General features: G+C 35.9%; 3 protein-coding genes across 6 annotated transcripts; 2 read left to right on the top strand and 1 right to left on the bottom strand.

Moving 5' to 3' along the window:
• The first annotated feature begins 240 nt into the window (after positions 1–240).
• LOC106135622 (coiled-coil domain-containing protein 149) lies at positions 241–6,417 on the top strand. 2 transcript variants are annotated; one of them, XM_013335979.2, is made up of 7 exons: positions 241–709; positions 849–1,094; positions 1,361–1,537; positions 1,692–1,979; positions 2,246–2,324; positions 2,718–2,856; positions 4,427–6,417. In XM_013335979.2, exons 1-7 carry the CDS (start codon positions 641–643, stop codon positions 4,800–4,802), a joined length of 1,374 nt encoding a protein of 457 aa, XP_013191433.1. In that variant the 5' UTR covers positions 241–640; the 3' UTR covers positions 4,803–6,417. The 2 variants fall into 2 exon arrangements, with proteins under 2 accessions (XP_013191433.1, XP_060801501.1); XM_060945518.1 differs by having other exon boundaries at positions 247–292.
• LOC106136694 (armadillo-like helical domain-containing protein 3) lies at positions 5,267–13,474 on the bottom strand. The gene is made up of 13 exons (XM_060945516.1): positions 12,717–13,474; positions 12,057–12,217; positions 11,609–11,776; positions 11,240–11,351; positions 10,148–10,318; positions 9,623–9,764; positions 9,080–9,159; positions 8,868–9,000; positions 8,715–8,799; positions 7,880–8,112; positions 7,500–7,626; positions 6,983–7,137; positions 5,267–6,670 (listed from the first exon to the last, which is right to left on the bottom strand). The coding sequence occupies exons 1-13, from the start codon at positions 12,983–12,985 to the stop codon at positions 6,452–6,454; spliced, it is 2,055 nt and encodes a 684-aa protein (XP_060801499.1). The 5' UTR covers positions 12,986–13,474; the 3' UTR covers positions 5,267–6,451.
• Positions 13,475–13,569: 95 nt separating this feature from the next.
• LOC106136679 (smad nuclear-interacting protein 1) lies at positions 13,570–23,149 on the top strand. 3 transcript variants are annotated; one of them, XM_013337314.2, is made up of 12 exons: positions 13,571–14,070; positions 14,620–14,710; positions 15,343–15,477; positions 16,092–16,214; positions 17,290–17,378; positions 17,461–17,545; positions 17,629–17,715; positions 19,595–19,657; positions 20,607–20,852; positions 21,065–21,256; positions 21,601–21,815; positions 22,099–23,149. In XM_013337314.2, the coding sequence occupies exons 1-12, from the start codon at positions 13,704–13,706 to the stop codon at positions 22,341–22,343; spliced, it is 1,938 nt and encodes a 645-aa protein (XP_013192768.2). In that variant the 5' UTR covers positions 13,571–13,703; the 3' UTR covers positions 22,344–23,149. The 3 variants fall into 3 exon arrangements, with proteins under 3 accessions (XP_060801500.1, XP_013192768.2, XP_013192761.2); XM_013337307.2 differs by having other exon boundaries at positions 14,617–14,710; XM_060945517.1 differs by lacking the exon at positions 16,092–16,214 and having other exon boundaries at positions 13,570–14,070; positions 14,617–14,710.
• The last annotated feature ends 32 nt before the right edge of the window (positions 23,150–23,181 follow it).

The raw sequence follows: 23,181 nt of genomic DNA, 5'->3' as shown, positions 1-23,181 counted from the left end.
GGGGTTGCCAATGATGTGAAACAAAGGTTGTGAACCTCACAGTCCTTCTAGGACTGTGATGTCTTGAGGTTCACAACCTCAATTATTAGATATGTACTTACTTTAGACATGTACTAAAAGTTTTGATTTATCGAAAGAAACGACAGTATCGATAGTAATTGCAATACTCATCAGAAATAATATCGATTCTATCGATAGTCCTATCTCAATACTCTTTCGATAGTTGTGGACTATCGATCGGCAACACTAGTGTGTTTTGTAAGTGTTGTGTTGTGGTTGTGGCTGTGGTTTGGTTAGTTAGTTTATATTCTGTGGTTAATTTTGATTTATTTGTGTTCTGTCGTAATTCTGTTTCATTTTATTCTGAGATTTTAATTAGGTTATTAAAGAAAAGCAATGTAGGTGCAAAGCTTTTGAAATAGAAGTTATAAAAAATTATTAATATTCAAATCGAAATGTGACGGTGAACTTGAAAATACTTCCACTGGATTAAATGTTTCAACCAAATATACCGAACGATAAAATTAAACGAACTGACAAAGAAAATAATCTGAGACGAGACCGCGGAAAAAAAAACTTGAAAAATAAATAAAACCATATTTGAAAATACAAGTGTTAAGCACATACCTTTTTAAAAGCCATGTTTACTAAAGCTTCTAATACCAAAGTGAAATTTCAAGATCATCAGTTGGATGACTATGTCCTGGAGGTATTGTAATTTCACACACAAGTTTTGTTTTTATTAACTTTGTAAAGGGGAACATACCCAAGATTTTCTCAAAGCCAATTATGATTTATCATGGTGTAGTTGTGCTACTATTTATTTCTTTATGTATATTCTATTACAGAATTCAGTTTTAAAAAGCAAGCTTCAAAGTAAAGTTGATGCTTTGCTGATAATGAGCAAGGAGCTTGACAAATGTAGCATGGAGAGGGACCGGTACAAGGTTCTTGTTGAACAGCTCAAGTGTAAGAAACCCATTGTTACTCAGCAGGAAAACAATAGCGTGTACAGGTTTACTCCTACAAATACCATCAGTGGAGGTGATATGTTAACTAAAACACGGGATCATAATACCATGCTTAAGTTAGAGGTAATATATTTTTCTTTTTCTACACCTGCAAAAATATTGTGCCTCATTTTGTCAAATAAATTATCATGGTGAAATTCATTTTGAATACAGTACATTGGTTAAATTAATTAAAGGAATTTACTGATACATACACATATAATATGAGTGTCTGGCTGTTGTTTTTTGTTAAGAAAGTTGTTGATCATTCTAATTAAGTTTATTTACAAGACTAATGTACAATTTGTGTACAGAAACAATTTATAAATAATAAATTGTGATGTCCTCAGGTGGAAATGTTGCGCAGTAAGTTAGAAGAGGCCACAGGTGATATTGTTGCTCTGAGGAAGCAGTTGAAGGACACTACATTAGAGGATATTCAGGGTAACAAGACAACATTTGCAAATTCTTATTCCAATAAAGACTATGAGCAACTAGTGCAAGAACTGGAAAAATTCCAGAAGAAGGTATACATATATCTTTTGTTTATGGATATTAATTGCCTACAATTACTCTAACCTCTATTAATTTAGAAAAATATATATATTTTCAAAATAGGATACAAACAAGGTATCACTTATTGATGTCAATTTGTTTGTTATTTTGTTTTTTTTTTTTCAGTACCAGCAACTTCAACTGGACTATCGGGCTACGTTAGATGAAAAGGAGGAGTTAATTTCCGACCGGGACTATTATAAAAACAAAGTACAGCGGCTGAACCAACAGATTAGCTACATCCTGTCCAACAGAGTCAAAGCGCAGAATACTGATAACGATAGTAATATCAACCCTCCAAAACCGCTAGTGGATATTGATGCTCTAATCATGGAAAATAAATATTTGCATGAGAGAATTACACAACTGGAAGTGGAAAAAGAGATAATAAAACGAACACTAACAAAATACAAGGTAAATGTTTTGTAATAAGTAATAGAAAAGTCAAAAATATGCTGTAAAAACAAAACAAATTAATAAAATTTATACAATAAAAGTTGCCAAATTATTATAACAAAACCCATAAAGCCATAGGCACAATTCTTTTCATACAAAAATTTGGCTACCTGTAAAATTTGAATTTCAAAAATATAAATACATTTTAAAATTAACATACATCACATTGTCATGTAGTTAAGCACTGTTTGAAAGGAAATGATAAAAACACTTCTTTGTTCCAGACACTACTTGATAACAGAAACAAAAATGATTCTGTTAAACTGAAAAAAGGATTTTCTGATGTCATGACACAAAAGCAATGTTGGTAACTTTATATATGAAATTAATTGATCTAGCTAACCAAACAAAATTGGTCTCATGTAGTTCTGGCACTAAGAATGGTAGCACTCCATCTCCATCTCTTTCCCATGGATGTCATAAAAGGAAGATTGGCATGGAGGCACAGCATCAACTCCCACCTGGGTCATGACTCTTCTATGAGTACATTAGTATGATTGCTAATCTCTTACAGTGTGATAAATCATCATGGAATTGCTTTGTATAAAAACCTGACTTACCCAATCGAGGATCATGGTCAAAGGCGTACCTTGGGCTCTCCTCGCTTGAGGATCTAACTGAGACTAAAGCCAGAAGGTAAAAGAACTAGATAATCTGTAACTATTTTCACATTTTAAAACATGTTCATAATTTCAGTGAGGGAATTTTTGGACATAAACTCCAAGTCAGGAATGAAAAGAAGTTCGGCCGCGGAGCTGAAGTCTATATGTCTAGGACTATTTGAAGCACTCAATGACAAGTCTATAGCTTTGCAGCACCAGAGAAAAACAAATCAGTATGTTCCTCAATTAAGCTAACATCCTTATGCATGAACTAGCTTTCCGCCCGCGGCTTCGCCCACGTGTAATTCGGTTATATATAGCGTTTTTTAATGATCTCGACAGGGCTTTTTCTTCCACAGGCTGAAATCTTGTTACAACTGGAATTAAATATAGCCTGTGTTACTCAGGGATGATGTAGCTTTCTAATGGTGAATGTTTGAAATCGATTCAGTAGTTTCTGAGTTTATCGATAACATGTGTAAACAAACAAACATATAAAAAAATAGATTGTTCCTCTTTATAATATTAGTATACATACAAATCTATATAGAAAAAGTAAAGCGAGACAAAATCATCGTCTCAAAAGAAAAAAAAAAACAGGATTTATAGGACGGAGAGGCCTTACAGGATTTCCTTCTGTTTAAGTATTTGCGTCTGATAGTCATCATCCCATGTGAATGAGCTGATGATGGAAGGTACAACTCCTCAACGGTTAGGAGTTGAAAGAAAATTCTTACGAAGTTATACGTACATGTGAGGCTATTAGGTTGACCTGATAATAAAAAGTAAATCTCATTAACGTTAAGAATTTAGGTGAAAATGGATGCGGACAAATTTCGTCTCTTCACTTGTTTCCTTTTAGCTGTTTGTATGGGTAGTGTTAACACAAAATAGGGATTTAAAGGCGTGATGTTATTAATGTTATGCATGTATGTACATAATTATGTATGTTATTATGTATGTTATTATGTATGTTAGAGACGACTGAAAGTTGTCATACAAAGTCTTTTTTTTAAGGATGGGAAATCATCAAATGACCTCTCCCGCTCTGGGTGGAACGGAAGGGAGTGTCAGACTTTTACTGACTAAAACCCACCTCGTTCCTTCAGTTGCCCTTTGCGTTCCGGGGCCACGGTATCTCGTTAGAACTTTCCCGCAGCCCCGGCTCAGTTTATCCCGTTTCCCCCCCTTGGGGGTTGACATTTCAAAAATCCCTTCTTAGTGCTCACTTATGTTACTAAAGGAACCTCTGTTCAAAATCTCAGACTCCTATACCGATCGGTTTCGGCTGTGCGTTAATAAATCAGTCACCCAATCGCACCCCCTAAATCACGATTGGAGGGTAGTTTGAAAAAACTTATAATGTCAAACATATTTACTTGCCTATGTACGTGTTCATGCCAAGTTTCAAGTTTATAAACCCAAGGAATAAGATTTTTCATAGAAACGTTTTTACCCCTTTTCCCCCCCTTGGGGGTTGAATTTCCAAAAATCCTTTCTTAGTGCTCCCCTACATATCCCAAGGAACCTAAATTCCAAATTTCAGCTGTCTACGACCAGTAGTTTCGACTGTGCGTTGTCTGTCAGTCAGTCACTCAGTAACGGAAGAGTTTTATATATATAGATATTTCAGTGGGTAGCACAGTAGTATATTATAGAAAGGGCATCATAAAATTATTAACGACTTATTGCTTCTAAGTACTTACTATGTGTACATACTGTACATATCTTGCCTTATATGTTTAACTCTAACACTTTGGATGAACAATGAACTTCCTTACCGTTTACCTTTCTGTATTTCAGAATTTTAGCAAATAGAATAACAGAGTTGGAAAAAACGCTGGAGAGTTGGTGCGATGGTCAAAAGTATATTCCAATATTTCCATCACAGATGTTACTAGAAGAATTTCTTCCTGACACTGTTGTGGTGAAATCTGATGAAACTAAAGACGAGACTACTAAATCGCAAGATTGCTCTGAAAATATCAAGAGGTTCTCTGATAGTGACGAAGATGTGATGAAGGATAATAGTGATGGAGATACTTCTTCAGGAGATAGGAGTAATTCTGATGAAAATTATCAATTTGGAGGTCTGAATAAGAATTCCAAAACAGTTTTGCCAGTGGAACTTGAAGAACTTGTGAAAGAGGCATTGGCCGAGTTGAAGCCAGCCAATTGAAGCTGGATTATTTGTTTTACATAGCTTACGTGTTGCATGGCTGTCCAATAGTACAATTATTATGAGTCAAATGGATTTATGTATTCATACATTCCAACAATTTTCTAGTCTATTATATTGTCTAGTCAATGTTAATTAAACCAAAGTTAATATAAGTAGGTGTAGTTATAAAAACGTATTTACTGAATAAATTAAAATTTTACCTCAAAATACTTTTGACTTCTTCAATATTTATTTCATTCAATAAAGTTGACAGCGATTTAAAATATAGACCTTATTGGATTGGCAAACTTTATGTAAGTTTCGTCTTCAATTTCCACTACTAACATAGTTCTGGGAAATTCTGGAACATATTTCGTAGTATACACCGTTTTAATAATAGTATGTGGCAGCTACTAGCAATTTATAAGACTAGTACCTAATATGATAATGTTTATTTTATTGGGGCGAATAAAAAGTTATACTATGTTACATGAAAATAATTTATTTCCATATTTACTATAACGTATAGAATAACATACAATATTTATGGGTTTACTACGAACATATAGTAAGGAAATCCATTTCGCAAACTCAAAAAGAGATAAACCAAAAGAATAAATTAATGTTAAATAAACTTTGGCCTCTTAAGTATATTTGTAAGTGTACAAAATTAAATAGTTATTTGTAAATAATAACACATTTCATAATGAATGTTTAATTCAAATTGTATCATAGACGGCCACGCGCTGGCCATTAATTAGCACTATATTTCTATAAATTATTGTTACCTTTCATTTTATAAAATAATTACAAAGTCTTATTATCTTTAGCGATTATTACAATTCGACATCCGTTAATACTCTTCAGTGATCCGTACGATACTATTATAATAACAAACTGAATTTCTAAACTGCTTTTATCTCCAAGTACGAGATCAAACCTTTAAACGAATAATAAATTAAATGACGCGTTTACAATCTATTTTTTTTATACAGTCAAAGAAAAAACTGAACCATTCCATTAAAAATTCCAAATGGCGTTTGTCTTATAATCAGCACGGATTTGATCCGAATACTGCTTTTGCATAAAATACATATAATCATAAAATTATACCCCTTTCCCGGAGGCATAGGCAGAGACTACATTTTCCCACATGCTACGATCCTTGCGTGCTTCTTTCGTTTCCTCCAATTCATAAATCTCTTCATGCAAGCTCGTCGGTTCCAGGTAATCATAAAATTTACATTTCACTTTTGCATAAAATAATTTATTATATTTCAAATATAATAATGTACATCTTACATTAACATTACCTATATATCTATGGACACTCAGCAAGGTAATTAATTATATGGGAACAATTATAAATATTATAATTAAACAAAGTAAAATCTATTCATAAGGGTAACTGAAACATGAAAAAACTTTCGTTTCTTCTTATTCGTCTGTAGCATTTTAACAACCAGTCAATCTCAAAAAGTTTTATTTAACACGATTTGCGATCGATATTTGAACTAATTTTTAATAGGAGCTTCACTCGCGTGGGAAGTTCCAAAATCCATAGCTGTCATGGTGTCTTAACCTAAGAAATGGTGTCAGCCACCTCATAGAAGACAAATACTGTTGTTGCCGTGACTGCTTTCAAAAATTTCGATACATTTAAGAGCTCAGGCGATGCTGGTATAATGCGACAGCGCTGCGGCCGCTGCGGTGTTAAGGTTCAAAGCGGCGGCGTCGCCGCGGTTCCTTGCCGACGATATCGCAGACAACACTAGTTTCGACAGCAAGGGACGATGATTCCGTTCAGAGTACCGCTCGTAGCTTTCCAGGCCTTCTTGCAGTTTCAGGATCAAACTGTCATAGTTTTTGCGGACGACCTCTAAAATCTGTACAACCAAAAACACCATAAGAACTTAAATGTTACAAATAAAACCAGATAGATATCCATGCTTTTATATATTGTATTAGCTATTCGTATATATAAGATATACCTACATGATATTATCATAAATGGGAAAGTATGTTTGTTTTATTGTCTGTCTGTCATGTTTACTCAGAGCCATGGAATTAACTATTATTTAGAGTGAAGATAGTTAAAAGATTGAATTTTTCGGGAAATTATTATTCCGAAAAGCGCCATTCCCCCGTATTCGCTATATATAACTTAACTGTGGGTGAAGATTTTAATAAACGTTTACCTGATCTTCAGTGGGCGTGGAGAGGTTTTGGGAAACCAGCCAAACCTCGATCTTGGGCGAGAAGTGTTGGATGATGGCGCGCACGTTCACCAGGCAGTTGGCGAGGCGCAACGCTTCCGCTTTAAACTCACCGTCGCCAGTCGAGTAGCGTAGTGCTGAAAACAAGCAAAAACTATAGTCATACTAACTAGTGTTGTAGAGAGATACAGAAAAGGGATGTACATATCCGTGGTCACCGAGCGACTAGCGCCATCATTACGGATCATTGTAACATGATTTTAATACCTGTATTATTTGTTAATAGTATAATGCAACGCGATAGTTTTGAATCAATTAATGCATTCTAAGTTTGGCTGTGTATTTGAATATTTTGCTGCCTAAAGAAAAAGTCTAATAGGTATTGACATCTTTCCACTTGCGACGATCGCTTCATACATATTCAGCACTCTCTTCATGCATACTTATTGGTTTTTAGTTCTCTTGACCTATTGTGAATAATTTTACAGATTATATTTACCCATATAAAAAAGGTTGTCAAACACTTGGTGCATTCTTATCAGTTCGTAATACAGCTGATCGTAGGACGCGGGCGTCGGCAGGAACGTGTCACCGAATGTAATAAATAAGTTGAAAATATTCACCACCTGAAAAACATTTTGACATAATATTGAATTTGACGCAATATGAAGGCGTTAAAGGGTGCAATGTATGATTAAATAGGACTACAAATCCACATCCACCCAACATTAATACCGATTGTCCACCTGTGATCACGATCTTCGAGTGAGAAAGTCAGGCATTAACATTCTCGAGTGGTTTAAGTCGGGTTTTCACACGAAGCGACTTTAGTCTCCCATCTGCAAGGGGAACCTAATAAAGCTGTATAACTGTAGTGACCTGCTGCGCCATGACGAAGATGTTATGTCTCCTGAGCAAGGCGGTCTCGTTGGCGACGAGGAACCGCAGCAGCGCGATGAGGGCGGCCCACAGCGGCCGCCAGTCGCGCGCCAGCCGCACGCGGCCGCGCTTCTGGTAGCTCAGCAGGCGCAGCAGCACGCCGCAGCACAGCGAGTACAGCGCGTCGGGGAACTTCTTCAGCAGGTGGCACATCATGAATTCCACCAGCAGGTCTGCGGATACGAAACACGGTAAGGAAATCAATAGGTATGTTATGAAGATATGGCCATGATAAAATAAACGTCAAACGTAATCCAGACAAACAGAGAATGGAAAATGTATATTTTGAAAAGAGTAGTTTTTGCCTGCAATTTCGTTCGTCGGTAAAAGATCACTGACAATCTTTTATTCCCTCTAACCCCTTCTCCCCCTCTTTTCTTCCAACACTATCTTTTGTATCAAATTGCAACAAAATCAGTTTCGTGGTTTAATCGTGAAAGCGTAACAGACAGAGTTACTTTGGCATTTAATATTATAAGGGATTTATTAACAGATTATGTACAAAGGGAAATCATGTTTAGGCACCATTTAAACTTTTAAACGAACAATAGGTACTACTTTACTGTCGATCACCTAGCTGCAAGCTGTCGACGCAGCGAAATGAAAGCTTTCGACGTAGGGAAATGCTGCTGTCGGCGCTCTAAATTACGGTTGTCGACGGATTTGTATAGACTAAACAGAACAGCTTTATATTTCGTTGTCGTATTTATAATCTTCTGTGCCCTTATTCTGTACAAGTCATTTACTCAATGCTCTTATTATACTAGAATATTACCTATTAACGTAGATGCTAACGGCTGTGATGGTGGTTCTTCAGGTACTATTTTTCTATGCCTCATTGGAAGTCTATATAATTGGACCTAAAACATATTATAATTGTTAGATACAAATATAATTTTCTAAATTTCATTTTGTTTTTGTTACTAACCTTAAACGTTAGATTTTGGTCGTGCATAATAGAATTAGCGAATTGTTCCTCAACTATACACGTCAATATGATGAAACATAAACTGCATTTGTTGAGGCTCGACTCACTACGGGTGTCCGCCATTACTATGGAACTGGAAAATAAAGAAGTTGTGTAGAATTTTTTAATGTCATCTATTTTTTTTTTTTGTGCGCGTTTCTTATTAAACTTACCAATATTGGAAGAATGTGACTAATAGATTTGTAGGCTGTTCATTGTCAAGTGCCTGTATTTGCGCTAGATTTGGCGGAGTCTGAAATTTCAAGAAGATTGGTTCAGTAGATGACGCGTGAAGAGACAACATACATACATATAGTTACGTCTATATCCCTGGCGGGGTAGACAGAGCCAACAGTCTTGAAAAGACTGAACGGCCACGTTCTGGCTGCTGACTGCATGGCTTAATGATGGAATTGAAATTCAACTAGTGGCAGGTTGCTAGCTCATCGCCTACAAGAGGAATCCCAAGTTTATAGAATAGAATAGATTTATTTTTAAAATTGGATACAAGGTACCACTTATTGACGTCACATAATAAGCCTCTTAGTCGTCTTTTTACGACATTCATGGGAAAGATATGGAGTGATTCTATCTAAGTTCCAGAACGTAATTAATTTAACGGGTTACAACTAGTAAGTAATTGCTTAATTGTTGGAACAATGGATGAAGGAGTACACAAATATAAAACAGTCCTACAAAAGCGGTGTTAACGTTACCTGTTGCGCGGGCAGCGTGGCGGGCGGCGAGGGCGGCGCGGACGACGCGGCGGCGGACGAGGCGTGCGCCAGCGTCGTCATGAAGTTGCGGTTGAGGTGCGCCGCCTCGTACAGCGACAGCAGCATGCCTTCCTCGCCGCCGCTGTCACACACGATGCCACATTACAAATGCCACCTCCCATACACCAATCCCAGAGACCAGGTGGCGCACCTATCTCCTGAGCCAACTGCACAATATAACTCACAGTCCCGCTCAGTTTCCGAAATGGATTGTTATAAAGAACACAATCTCCAAATTTAAAAGTTTGCTCTCTGTATTTGCTTTAATCTGTTTATCTAGTATATAATTGATTGAACATGTCACATGCTTTTCTTAACATATAATAAACAAACAGCAAAGTGCGGCGGTTGTGTTGCCTCTATGTCTATACCTACAATATTGCTTATGAGACATGAAGTCCTGTCATTCATAAATCTCCATGACACTTTACATCAACAGATTTAAAATAATAAGATGAACGTTACCTACTCCTCTGCCCCCTGACTACTGGCTGCGTATCGTCACTGGTAAGGAATATCCCGCCCACCATGCTGGTAAGAGAGGACAGCCACCCGCCGCCGCCTCCGCCGCCCTGCATACCCCCAAATGTTGACATCACAAAGTCATTTAAGGATGCTGTTATTACTTGACCATATCTGAAATAAAACATATCTGAAAATTACTTTTATTGCACACATATACCCCCAAATGTTGACATCACAAAGTCATTTAAGGATGCTGTTATTACTTGACCATATCTGAAATAAAACATATCTGAAAATTACTTTTATTGCACACATATATGAGAATTCCTTTTCTTCCTGACTATATGTAGTTCTCTCGGTTGCATCCTCACCACTCTGGAAAAGAGCCCGGGGTAAGCTTCCATCTGACCTCTGTAACCTTTGCAGAGGAACCTAACCCGTATTGATCATACCTATAGTTACCGTAACAATATCACCAACCCGTACAAATCTAGTTACTTGAACGATCAAGTTTCCTCACGATGTTTTCCCTCACCGTAATAGCATCAGCATCGGTTAGTTATTAAACTAATGTACATAACTTCGAAAATAGTCATTGGTACATGGCCGCGGTGAGATTCGAACCGGTGCCTTTATGCGCAACCGCGTTTGCACATTACCGATTCGACCACCGACGCGACGACGCTCAAATATCAGTCATGTTAGTGCATGAGTCATCTACTGAACCAATCTTCTTGAAATTTCAGACTCCGCCAAATCTAGCGCAAATACAGGCACTTGACAATGAACAGCGACTGATATTTGAGCGTCGGTGGTCGAATCGGTAATGTGCAATATACAGTATGAGAACATTACAGTGATTGGTGTAACTGATGCGGAAAAGGCGACCATGTGGCATTAAATGTATGCTTTTAAATGTATCAATTATAAAATTAAACATTCACTCATAAACTTTCATCATTGTGAGTTCCTGGTTACACCCACTACACTATCGAACCAGGGTCCACTTTCTGACATTTTAATCTGCAATTATTCTACATTGTAATGTATAAAAACTAAATGGAACTGTTTTATGTCATCAAAAATACTTACCCATTTAAAGCTAGTTCATCATCAAGAATTGATAGTTTTACAATGTAGGGATTGGCAGATTCCTGCTTTTTATAGTTTACTAAACACATTAGAAGCATAACAACATCATAACCTGAAATAAAACCATATTTGTTGACAATTGTTCTATAATAACTTTGAAAAAAAATTTGGAAAAAAATTATCTCTTAGTTAGGTTTTTTAGAGGCAGAGACAATAAATATTTTAATCTCAGTTTTTCCTTTGGGATTCTTTTGGATGTGGATGCTATATGGCAAAACATTAAACTATTATAACAGGTTAAACAAATAAATAATACTTCTTATCAAATCTGTGTTAATTTAATGTTTTAAAAAATGATAAATTCCTTACCATGTTGTTGCCTCTCCGTAGAAGTGCATAATAACTGAATTAAGGGCTCGAACAGTGAGTTCATCATCAGGTACTCTACTAGAGGATTGTCATCAATGTTGTCTATCCCAGTTGCTATCACTAATAATAGTTTTAGTACCATTGACTTCAAACTCTCAGGTACATCACCTAAAACATTCATAATTACATAAAAACAGCTCTTTTCCAGAGGAACACAGACTGCATCTTTTCACTTGTCACAATTTCACACACTTCATTCACAGTAATCACTGTGTTCATACAAGCACATTAATTTCAGGTACTCTTGACTTATCACCAGGATATCACAGATTTGAAAAAAAAAAAAAATTAATATCTGATTGGTAATTTGGCATAGCACAGATCCTGGAATCTAGGCAGCAACTGGAAAAATACCAGGAAAATGAGAAAGTAATAAAACAGTTCTCACCTGATAGAATTGTGCTACAGTGCTCAAATAATTTTTGCATCTTGACATCAGCATTATCAGTTCCAATTAATATTGCTTTGATATTCAAACTTGAATCCTGTCCCACTCTTTGATACATTGTAATCAAGAGGGCACTTAGTGTTTGTAAAGCATACACCAATCTAAAATTATAATATTTTTTTCTTCCATGCTTTATATTGCTACGAACCTATTTTTTATTTATGTTTTTAAACTACATTAATACATTTTGAAACCATTTGGGATGAAATGAAATCATGTCTGTCAAAATAAATATTGTCGTTTACAGACAAGATAACGTTTCACATAGCATTAAAACAAGGAGTGTTGGTGGTTGAATAAGTAAGGTGCCCAGTTTAAATGTGTGAGGCATAAAGGCACAGGTTAAAATCACACCTAGGGTATGTACCAATGACTGTATACAAAGTTATGTAATGCTGTAATGGTGATGACACCTGCACAGCAGGCAACTGGATGCATCAGATGGGAGTTGTTTTATGTAAACACCTGAGTCACCCAATTCTGGATCCATGGTTGAAAACACACCCTGGACTCCTCTATGGAGTGGAGAGGCTGTAACCGGGACTTTAGACAGGAGATAGATGAAGACAAGATCAATATTGAAAGTAAATGAATTCTTACCTGATATGATGTTCCTGTCCTAACATTTCTATGCACTGAGAAACAAGAAGATTTATACTTTCTTTCATGTTCATAAGCTGTTCCACCGACAACTTCAGGATTTCGGCTTCTAGCTGCGGAATCTTAGGTTTCAAAAGGAAAAACTCATCCCAAAATGTAGGGTTATCACTTGTGAGGTCTTCACCTCTAAAGAAAGATTCATAAATTTGTACAACTTTCTCCTTGAGATGTCTTTTAGATCCAGAACCACTTCTTTTTCGAGTGGCCATTGTGAGCAAACTAATCTAAAATGCTGGTTGTAGAAATGCTGTACAATCAAAACACAGCTTTCAGATAATGCTTCATATAATTTTACAATAGTTATAAAAACTTTATGCGTAATCAATCAATTCTAGACCAACATATATGAAAACCTATGTCACTCCTCATATCAAAATTATTTTATTTTAAAATAAAATACTTAAATTCACGACGAGAAAAGTAAAAAAACGCCAACCCAAACTTTGTACATGTAGCTGACAGCTGACACCATTGACAGAACACGGCCTGCCTGATAGTGACGTGACGATGTCTGGTGTGTGGTGATCACTGACGTAAACATTACAACTGAATTACTTTCATCAGTCACCAGTCAGTTAGATTCATCAATCATTTCCATCAGTCGTTATTAGTTATTTCAAATTAACTAGTTACATACACACGATCACATATCGTTCACACCATTTAACTCTGAGATTAATTGAGCTGACCAGCGACATTGACGTCAAAGAAGATCTCTGATCCGTTCAAGATCCATTTCATTCCTATTTCATTTCGTTCGTCATGGTAATTCATTGATCATTCATTCTTTTCTTTGGATTTGTGAGTGGATCTGTTTCGCTGCTGTTGTCTTGTGTTAAATTATATATTTTTATAGAGAGAATTCACGTTAATCTGATCTGATCAAATTTTGCGTCATCATTGTGTATCGTCCTCTTATTTATAATCATGAGACCTAAAAAGCGTATACAAGAATCTTCTGAAGAATCTGACCATTCGGCAGAAAGCATAGTTAGCAGTTCGTCAGATAGCGAAAGCGAGGAATCGTCAGCATCGGAGCGCCGGTACAAAAAGAAAAGAAAACGACCTGAATCTTCTGAATCTGAAAGTGAATCGGATGACCAAAAACGTAAAAAACGCAAGCATAAAAAGAAGAAAAAGAAGCATGGGAAGAAGAAAAGGCGCATTTCTGATGAAGACAGTAATTCCCAAAACGATGCGTCTTCGATAAGTGAGGGAGAAATTTCCAAAAAAAAGCGTAAGCATAAGCACAAACATAGCAAACGATCCCGTCAGTCTTCTGTTAGTGAAGATGGTGAGTATTCTTACTTGACATTTGTTATTTATGAATGTTGCGAAATAATAAAAAAAATATTTTTCGCAACATACATAACTTGCTTATTATTGCTGATAAACAATATGTAAATGGCGGCGACTTAAATTCAGTCAGCAAAAACAACGCCACAGATAAAGAACTTGCTAGGTTCCTACCACATGTTTACTTGTCTGTATGATAAAGCAAGCCTAGTTTTTGCTTACTGTGATATCAACAAGGAGATAGATTTTATATGTAATTAAATTCTCAGTTAACAATATTATGTTAGTCACTTTCCTGTAAGGCAGACACTACATCTTTTCACCATCCCTTCATTCTTATTTTACTTTATTACATACATAATGGTCACGTCTATATCCCTTGCGGGGTAGACAGAGCCAATAGTCTTGAAAAGACTGAATGGCCATGTTCAGCTTTTTGGCTTAATGATAGAATTGAGATACAAATAGTGACAGGTTGCAAGCCCATCACCTAAAAGAGGAATCCCAAGTTTATAACCCTACTATAAGTTTAAATTGGTTTTAGTAGAGGAACATGGTGATCGCCGCCTACACAGTGTTGTAAAGGAGCGTAGAGCGTCATCGGAGGAAGTAAGCCACCCTGCACGCACATATTATCAGTAAGTATTCACTGTGTTTGTACTTAAATCTTTTTCTAATAATTATACATGATTAGATACAGAAGAAGGTAAACATATTTATCATAAATCAATGCAACAAATGTATAACAGGTATTGTTTTATATCTTCAGGCAGGAAATTACTTTGATTAAAATATAATAAATGAATTAAGATTAAATATAAAAATAGAATAGGATCTCTCCAGCTTTTCCCATCCTAGGGATTTCCTTAGCATTTGCTTATAAACTTGGGATTCTTAATTTAGGTGATGGGCTGACAACCGGACACTAATGAATCTCAATTCTATCATTAAGCCAAACATTTGAATGTAGCCGTTCAGTTTTTCAAGGCTGTTGGCTCTGTCTACCATGCAAGGGAAATAGACGTGACTAAATGTATGTATGTATAATAAATAAATAAATATATATGGGACAAGTTGAGTTAGCCTTAAAGTAAATTTGATACTTTTCTTACAAGATACTAACAATAACATTAACATTGACATTCAGAAACTTCTCCATAATAAATTATCAGTTATCATCATTGTACAATTATTGATGAATAATATATGCTATGAAAGAATTTATAATTGAAAATTTTTGCCCTTTCTTCATATAGTTCTATCTTTTTAGAAAAGAATACCGGAACTCAGCCTCTGGTGAAGACTACGATAGGGAGCGGGAGGTACAACGGTTCTATAGGGGATCTAGCAAGGACCGGAGGCAATATCAGGAACAGTATCAGTATGATAGAGATCGCAATGACAGGTACTTCCACTTTCTGTATATCAATGACTAGTGGCCCGCCACAGCTTTGCCCGCAGTACATACATTCTGTATAATGACTCCCATTAATATATAAAAAAAAATTAAAGAATTTTTCATGATTGATTCAACAAACAGTCAATATTAAAAACTTTTACATACATACATACATATAGTCACGTCTATATCCCTTGCGGGGTAGACAGAGCCCACAATCTTGAAAAGACTGAATGGCCACGTTCAGCTATTTGGCTTAATGATAGAATTGAGATTCAAATAGTGACAGGTTGCTAGCCCATCGCCTAAAGAAGAATCCCAAGTTTGTAAGCCTATCCCTTAGTCGCCTTTTACGACATCCATGGGAAAGAGATGGAGTGGTCCTATTCTTTTTTGTATTCGTGCCGGTAACCACACGGCACTAAAAACTTTTCCTCTTTATAATATTAGTATAAGTAGGTAGATTTAAAAAAATTATGCGGTAACTTTCTGTACCTTCTTATTTATTTTGTATCAAACAAATAATGGTAAGATTAAGAAACAGGTTATGAAGTAGATTTTTATAATTAGCGTCTTATGAATAACAAAAGATAGTAGCTGCTATTGGAATGTTATTGCAGATATGCTTCATATAATCAAGATAAGTACTATAGAAATAAAGAAAGGTTCAACCAAAACAGTCAGTATAGTGAGCCCAATCAGGACTTTGGTCGAAGGCAGCAAGATTATGATGAGTACAAAAGGTACACCCGATGTTATATTTTTCTGGGCATCACTTAAATCATTACCCATTCTTATTATTTTTTCCAAATGTGGCTTTTTGTCATTTTCTATTCTTTTATACAGTATTGTTTGAATAATTTATGAGTAATATTTATCACTTTTGGTTAGTTAACAGAATGTAAATATTATTATTTTTTATATTGGGTACTTAAATGTTGCTTTTGTATAATGTATGCTTAATTAGTGATATCATTTTGTTTTCATATGTGGCACAGCTTAGGTTAAAAAGATATAAGGAGTTATTCCATTCTGATCCCCAAAATCTGATACCTTAGTGGATCTGTTTTATTTGATATTAAGTTCTATACTGTTCTGATCCCCTGTTCAGTGAGGATGGGGGATCAGAATGGAATAGAAAATATTCCAGAGTGAATCAGAAATCAGACATAATACTAAAGTAACAGGTGTCCGAATTTCTCTAGCAATAGCCCAGTTTAGGTCCATCCAAACGTCAACTCCATAACCCATCATCCTTTTCCTTAATTTGTATTAGCTCCACCTCCTGCCGAGACCTGTTCATGGACATATCATCTATTGATATGCCCGGGAACGGGTTTTGGCAGGAGAACAACATAACATCAACTTCTCCAAAGGGCCTCTACGTGTTGGATTTATATCCCCACGCAAGCCTCTCAAAAATCCGGGGTGTATAGACCCGTGAAATCCAAGAGGAGAAACATAATAATGAACAGTGGATCCGTTTGGGTGATCAGACCAGAAAAGCTCTATATAATACTTATATCAATTATATATAAATATGAATATGATAGGCCAAATAGTTACCAATGTATTTTACTATTATTATTTTACTTGCCTTCAATACAAGGCAAATAATGCTGTCATCAATAGAATCTGTTTGTTCTAAGTATGTCCCTTGTAATGGTAGGAGGGTTGTGCTTGATATAGATAAAGCTGACATAATTTTTTTCATTTTAATTTTCATGTAAAAATAATGAGCTTGCTTATTGTGTAGCCATTCACTAAACAAGTCACATTTTAACTTTAATCATAATGAAGTTCTCATTATTTTTTTAGGCATCCTAAGTTTGAACACCAGAGACCACAAGAAGATTATCGGCGAAAGCCAAGGGAAGACAACTATTATCACAAAGAAGAGACAAGAGGTATATTTATTAGAAAACTAAAGTTATTCTTAAAGTATAATCAAATTAAAAATAAAATAATTTTGGTCATTCTTGTCTTCAGGCTATGGCAATCGTTACAATCAGTATGAGGATAAGGGTCCAAAACGAAGAGTGTATGAGGAAAGCAGATCGGATTATCGCGAAAGGTATTTGGTTTTTAATAACTTCCAAGTGACAACACTTTCAAGCGTAAATGTTTAATTTTTAACACTATTTGATTTGTTAATAGACGTCCCCCTGGAGAGGCTGAGCGTTACCGTGAGAAGGAATATCCTGAGAGAAGGGACAAGTATCGCGACGAAGAATACCCTGAGAGGTATGTATGCTGCCCTAAAATTTTTCTCAGATACACAAATCATAGCTCGTTCTTTAGGATAAAGTCAGCTCAATTTTTTTAAACTTATTTTGCAAACAAGGAGTCTCAATTTACTTGTTTCATAATAGAAATGTGTGTGCATGTGTGTGCTGACTTGCGTCTTCGCCACTTGTTCGCGACGTTAAACCACTGTATTTGTTTTTACAGAATATCTACAGACAATTGTAATGAGTTTGATCAGAAAATGTCGCTGTTGCAAAGATATTTACTTATTTGCACCTTAGACGATAATTCCTCTAGGCATGTGTGAACCGTCAGTCGTAGATTAAGCGGGATGTGTTGACCATGAGAAAGTTTGAATCGTTGGTCGCCTGACAACGGCAAGTGACAACCAAGCTTTGTGTTAGTCGGAATGCTACACAAAAATAATATGGTTTTCTTATCGCCATGCCTTTGGGCTTGTTTATAGACGGCACGCCCTTTAAACAATACAAAGATTTTACGCGATTTGCTTCTTTGATTTATCGCACAACGAAAATATAAATATAAAAGATTTTATGAAATAACTACAATATAGGACTTAAAATATTTATACAATATTGCTGTTCTTCTCTTCGAACATTTCAATAATAGCAATGAAGAAATACATAATAGAAGCAATTTTATAGAAAAGCCAGAGAAGTAAATCTTATTGCAATGTTAAAAAGTGTATCAATAAATACTTTGAATTGAAGAAATTAAACAGATAAGAATAATATTTAACAATTAATGAACGTAAAGGTATATATAATGCTGATGTGTAAACTAATGCTGAATAATTTTTTTGAAAACAAAATCTAAAGAAACCTTTGTAAGGATGTCTTTACGGGTACACCATTTCTGGAATATCTAATAATGTTATATTGAACCTGAAGAAAGACCAGATTATAATGAAATAAAGTAAGCAACTAAACTATTAAAAGCATAGATGTATGGAATAAAGAAGAAATTAGAACATTAAGAAAAGTTCAGTGCTTTTCATAAATTTTGACAATATTCATAGAATACCGATATATATTTTAGTTCAAAAACTGAACAATTTGGAATAGTTAAGAATTATATGTAGTGAAGTGCAACAGATCCAAACTCCCAGAAATTCACAGAAGGATACTTTATAGTAACTATTCTATCTGTACTACATATATATAAACTAAGTACAAAGACTATGTATAAAAAAAAATTGCATCCAAAGATGGGTAACATTCAAGCGAGTAGCAGATCAAGAGCAAGAAAATTATGTATATCCGCGATTGGATAACATCTATCGAAGTTTTTGAGAAATCCACGAATGGATCTTATTCTGTAGGTATATCTCCGTTCTACGTCAAACCAACGTATTTTGAAACTGTAATGGTAAGTGTATGTTTAGGCGTGTCAAAATAATTGGTACTTCGTGATGGAAATAATTTGTTGCTGGTTGTTTTAACTCTTATATTATTTCATAATTAATATATTTTTTAATAATGAAATAGTTAACGGCGTGAATTTTGAAATGAAAGCTCGAGTTGCACTGATTTATTACAAAATAAGAACTAAAATCGACATTTTGCTTTGATAATAACTTTGGAATCACTTAAAAGTCAATTATAGTTTCAAGTTTTGTAATAATGATAATGAAATTGATAAGGCAAAGCATTGTTAAAATGTGTTTTTTTACTTCAGCTGTAATTTTTTTTATCGAACGAAATCCTTTAAAAATATACATTTATTTTGTATACTTTTTAATTAAACTTGTGTCTAGTAAGTGTGTTTATTATGGTGTTATTCAAACGAACATCAAGTGTAAATATTTTGTGATTGTGGTAAAAGTAACGGTATTAATGTCGCTCGTGTTTCTCAGGCCGCGGGATGACCGGCGCGACCGCTCGGCCAGGCCAGACAAACCATTGGATACGCGTGACAGGTTTGTTTCAATTCTACTTTGCCATTTATTTTTTAGGGCTCCGTACCTAAGCTGTCCGCTGTCTGTATGTCCGTCTGTTTGTCACCAGGCTGTATCTCATATACAGTGACAGCAAGAAAGCTCATTTTTTTCATAATTATGTATTTCCGTTGCAGCTATAACAACAAATAATAAAAAGATTGTTCCTATACAATAAAAGTATTTTTTAAAATTAATTATTTTCTGAGAATATTTACTTGGATGTTGCCTTTCAATATAAATAATTAAATAACAATAAAGTAAGAGGGCCAAATGCCTATACAACAAAAATATTTTGTCTATCGACAGCGCCATCTAATTAATTCATCTGAATTTGGTCTTATAATGTATGTTAAGAAAAATACTTCTGTTTTACAAAGTCAGTAAATCATTTATGGGGAACTGTATACGATTTTATAATAGGTTGCCGGAGTCGGATCTTGATATGCCTAACCAAAAATTCAAAGAGTATGTAAAGAAAGTACTTTGTGAGAAGGCTTATTATAGGACTAATGATTACCTGAATGATAAAAACATCTGGCTTGAGCTTGGCACAGGAATCTCGTATAGTATTGTAGTTTGATTTGAACCTAAATCAAAATTCAGTAGGTACAATGTACATAAAGATTTATGTATTTGCGAAAAATCTGTATTCTTTTGTTCGTGGCGGTGAATTGGCGCGGGCGAAACTGCGGGTAAAAGCTAGTACATACAATTATACTTTCTGTTCTCATTTATCTCGTAACACAAGTTTTGAACTTAACGAGTCAACTCAATCTGTGTAAATGTCTCGTATATATTTATTTATCTGTTAAATATCTTTGGAAATAACACGCATCAAACTATGATGCGATAAAAGAGGCGAATTTGCTTTGAATTTGGTAACGTTGATGCTGTTGACCGTACGAAGTAGCCCCGCCTCTTTTTATAGAAGCTCCGAAGACCGCTATCGTAACCGCCGAGACGAGCATCCCCGCGACCGGGAGCCCCTTGCACGCGGCGGTGACCGCCTCAGCCGCCCCGGTGACCGCTCAGACCGTCCCGGTGACCGCCCCGACCGTTCCGGAGACCGCCCCGGTGACCGCCCCAACAACCGCTCCGACCGCCCTGAGAGTCGGCCCGACCGATCTGACGCACGTCCTGAACGCTCGGACCGCCCGAAGGAGCGTAAATCCAGGTAACATATTACAAAAACTTAGTCCGTCTGTCTATATACAAAGATAACTAAAACCATGTAATGTCCTAGTTCATATCCTACGTCGGACAATGTACCAATGACCACAATCCAATATAGGTAAGGTTTCCCTCATAGACCTGCATTACAGATTAGACATAGGGTCTAACGCCGCAATAACGATAAACTTTATTATGGCGATCAATGAATTACAGATTTGCTGATGCTGACGATAAGGAGTATAGTTGGGGCAAGACGGAGGTAAAGAAGGAAGGCCAGACCGCTGACAAAGAGAAACCTAATTTCGGTCTCTCCGGAAAGTTGACGGCAGACGCAAATACTGTTAATGGAGTGGTGATCAAGTACAGTGAACCTGATGACGCCAAGCAACCGAAAAGGAGATGGAGGTATACTTGTTTCTTCTTTGGAAAAAAAATTGCAATTTAACAAAAGTTTTAAAACCTTGCATATGATTCATCATGTCAATTATCAATTCTACTTTTTGACTTTTAAAGATGTTTATTAACCTGTTTGGGGATTCACTCCAGAGAAAAAATTTTAAAAAAGTTCTTTAAAAATGCACTGTCACTACATAAGCACTGTCCGTTCATTTTGAGTACCTTAAAAGAATATGTCCGTTTCTCTGCTACACTTTAAGATCACTGTTTCTGTAACCAGTTTGTTCTTCGGCTGTGAGCATCGTGCCTTTGGTACTATGTTGTATTATACATAGATCATACTATAATTTCAGGTTCTACCCATTCAAAGGTGACAAGGCTCTCCCGATCCTATACATCCACCGGCAGTCCGCGTTCTTGATCGGCCGCGACAAGAAGGTGGCGGACATCTCGCTGGAGCACCCGTCCATCAGCAAGCAGCACGCGGCGCTGCAGTACCGCGCCACGCCCTTCACCAGGCCCGACGGCTCGCAGGGGCGACGCGTCAGGCCGTACATTATTGATCTGGGTCAGTTTAGTCTCAATTATTATATAATAAAATGTGTATTATCCATAAACACTCTTAGAAATGTGTTGGGGGCGTGGTCAGTGTGTCAAAGTTCAGACTCTAGAGTCTTAACTGGCTGTATTTATAGTTTATTATGTGTTGCGATGATTGATGCTTCTTTGTTAAAAACTCAAAATCTAAAAATGACTGTCCTATCTTTGGGGCCGCGAAGACGCTACGGTAGGGCTATTTAACTTGTTCAAATTATTTCAAGTGTGTCAATAATATTTTCTTCCCTTTTCAGATTCAGCAAATGGCACATTCGTGAACAACAAAAAGATAGAGCCGCGTCGCTACGTGGAACTATTGGAGCGCGATGTCGTGAAGTTCGGTTTCTCTCAGCGGGAGTACGTGCTGTTGCACGAGAACAGCAAAGACGACGCCCAAGATGACGACCAAGAGCCGGGCCTCGGCGCGCAGGTCACCACTACCGACCAAATTAAGGCAGAGAAAAGAGTCAAACAAGAGATTGTGGAAGACGGGGAGTGATCGCGTTTTATAGCTGTCGTTTGTTTTTTGGGTTTAGATTTTAATGCATTAGGTGACACTGGAATCATATCAAATAGAGATGGACATTTATTTAAGAAAGTTAACAAGGAATACAAACATTATATGTATAGGACATATAATGTTTGTGTTTCCTTCTCATCACCTCTTAGGTAAACCAAAAGATAGGGAATATAGGACAGCATGTCAAGTGTCGCTTATTGCGTTCAAAGTTAAAGACGCAAGTCGTCCCTTTAGCATATTACAACTCATTATCTTCATTTTTCATTTATCTGTCTTAACTTAAACTTTATTATCTTTCCTTAACCACGCAGGTTGTATTTCATATATTGACGCTGCGTTGCAGTGATAATGTGTTGCGGAATGAGACAGATTCTGCATGACAACAGTTAAATGCATTTAACCCAATTGTTCTAATGTTTAGCAATCCATTGATAGATTATTTTGATTATTAAGCACGCACGAAACCTTTATGGTTGTTGCATTACTACCGTATTACAGATTAAATTATTTTTAACGAGTTTATAGCGGCTAAGTGAGATTTTCCTTTTTAGTTTTAAAAATCGGTGTTTATAATTTTTAGTTTAATGTAACGTTAGTCTATATAAAACTGTAAATTTATAGCATATGTTCCTACTTCTTCATTTCACAATCCGTAGGAAGATTTATGAATAGAATAAAAATATGTTAGGATGCAGATGATACTTCTCATTTATGATACTACTTGATCTTGGGACATAAAATATTACTTATTAGTATTTTTTAATAATAAAAACAAAAATCTTAAATCGATATTTTATTTAATTGACCAAATCTGTAC

Source organism: Amyelois transitella, chromosome 8 (assembly GCF_032362555.1).
Source record: "Amyelois transitella isolate CPQ chromosome 8, ilAmyTran1.1, whole genome shotgun sequence".
Classification (NCBI taxonomy): domain Eukaryota; kingdom Metazoa; phylum Arthropoda; class Insecta; order Lepidoptera; family Pyralidae; genus Amyelois; species Amyelois transitella.
The sequence above is the reverse complement of the archived record's forward strand: the minus strand, read 5'-3'. Positions and strand labels throughout refer to the sequence as shown.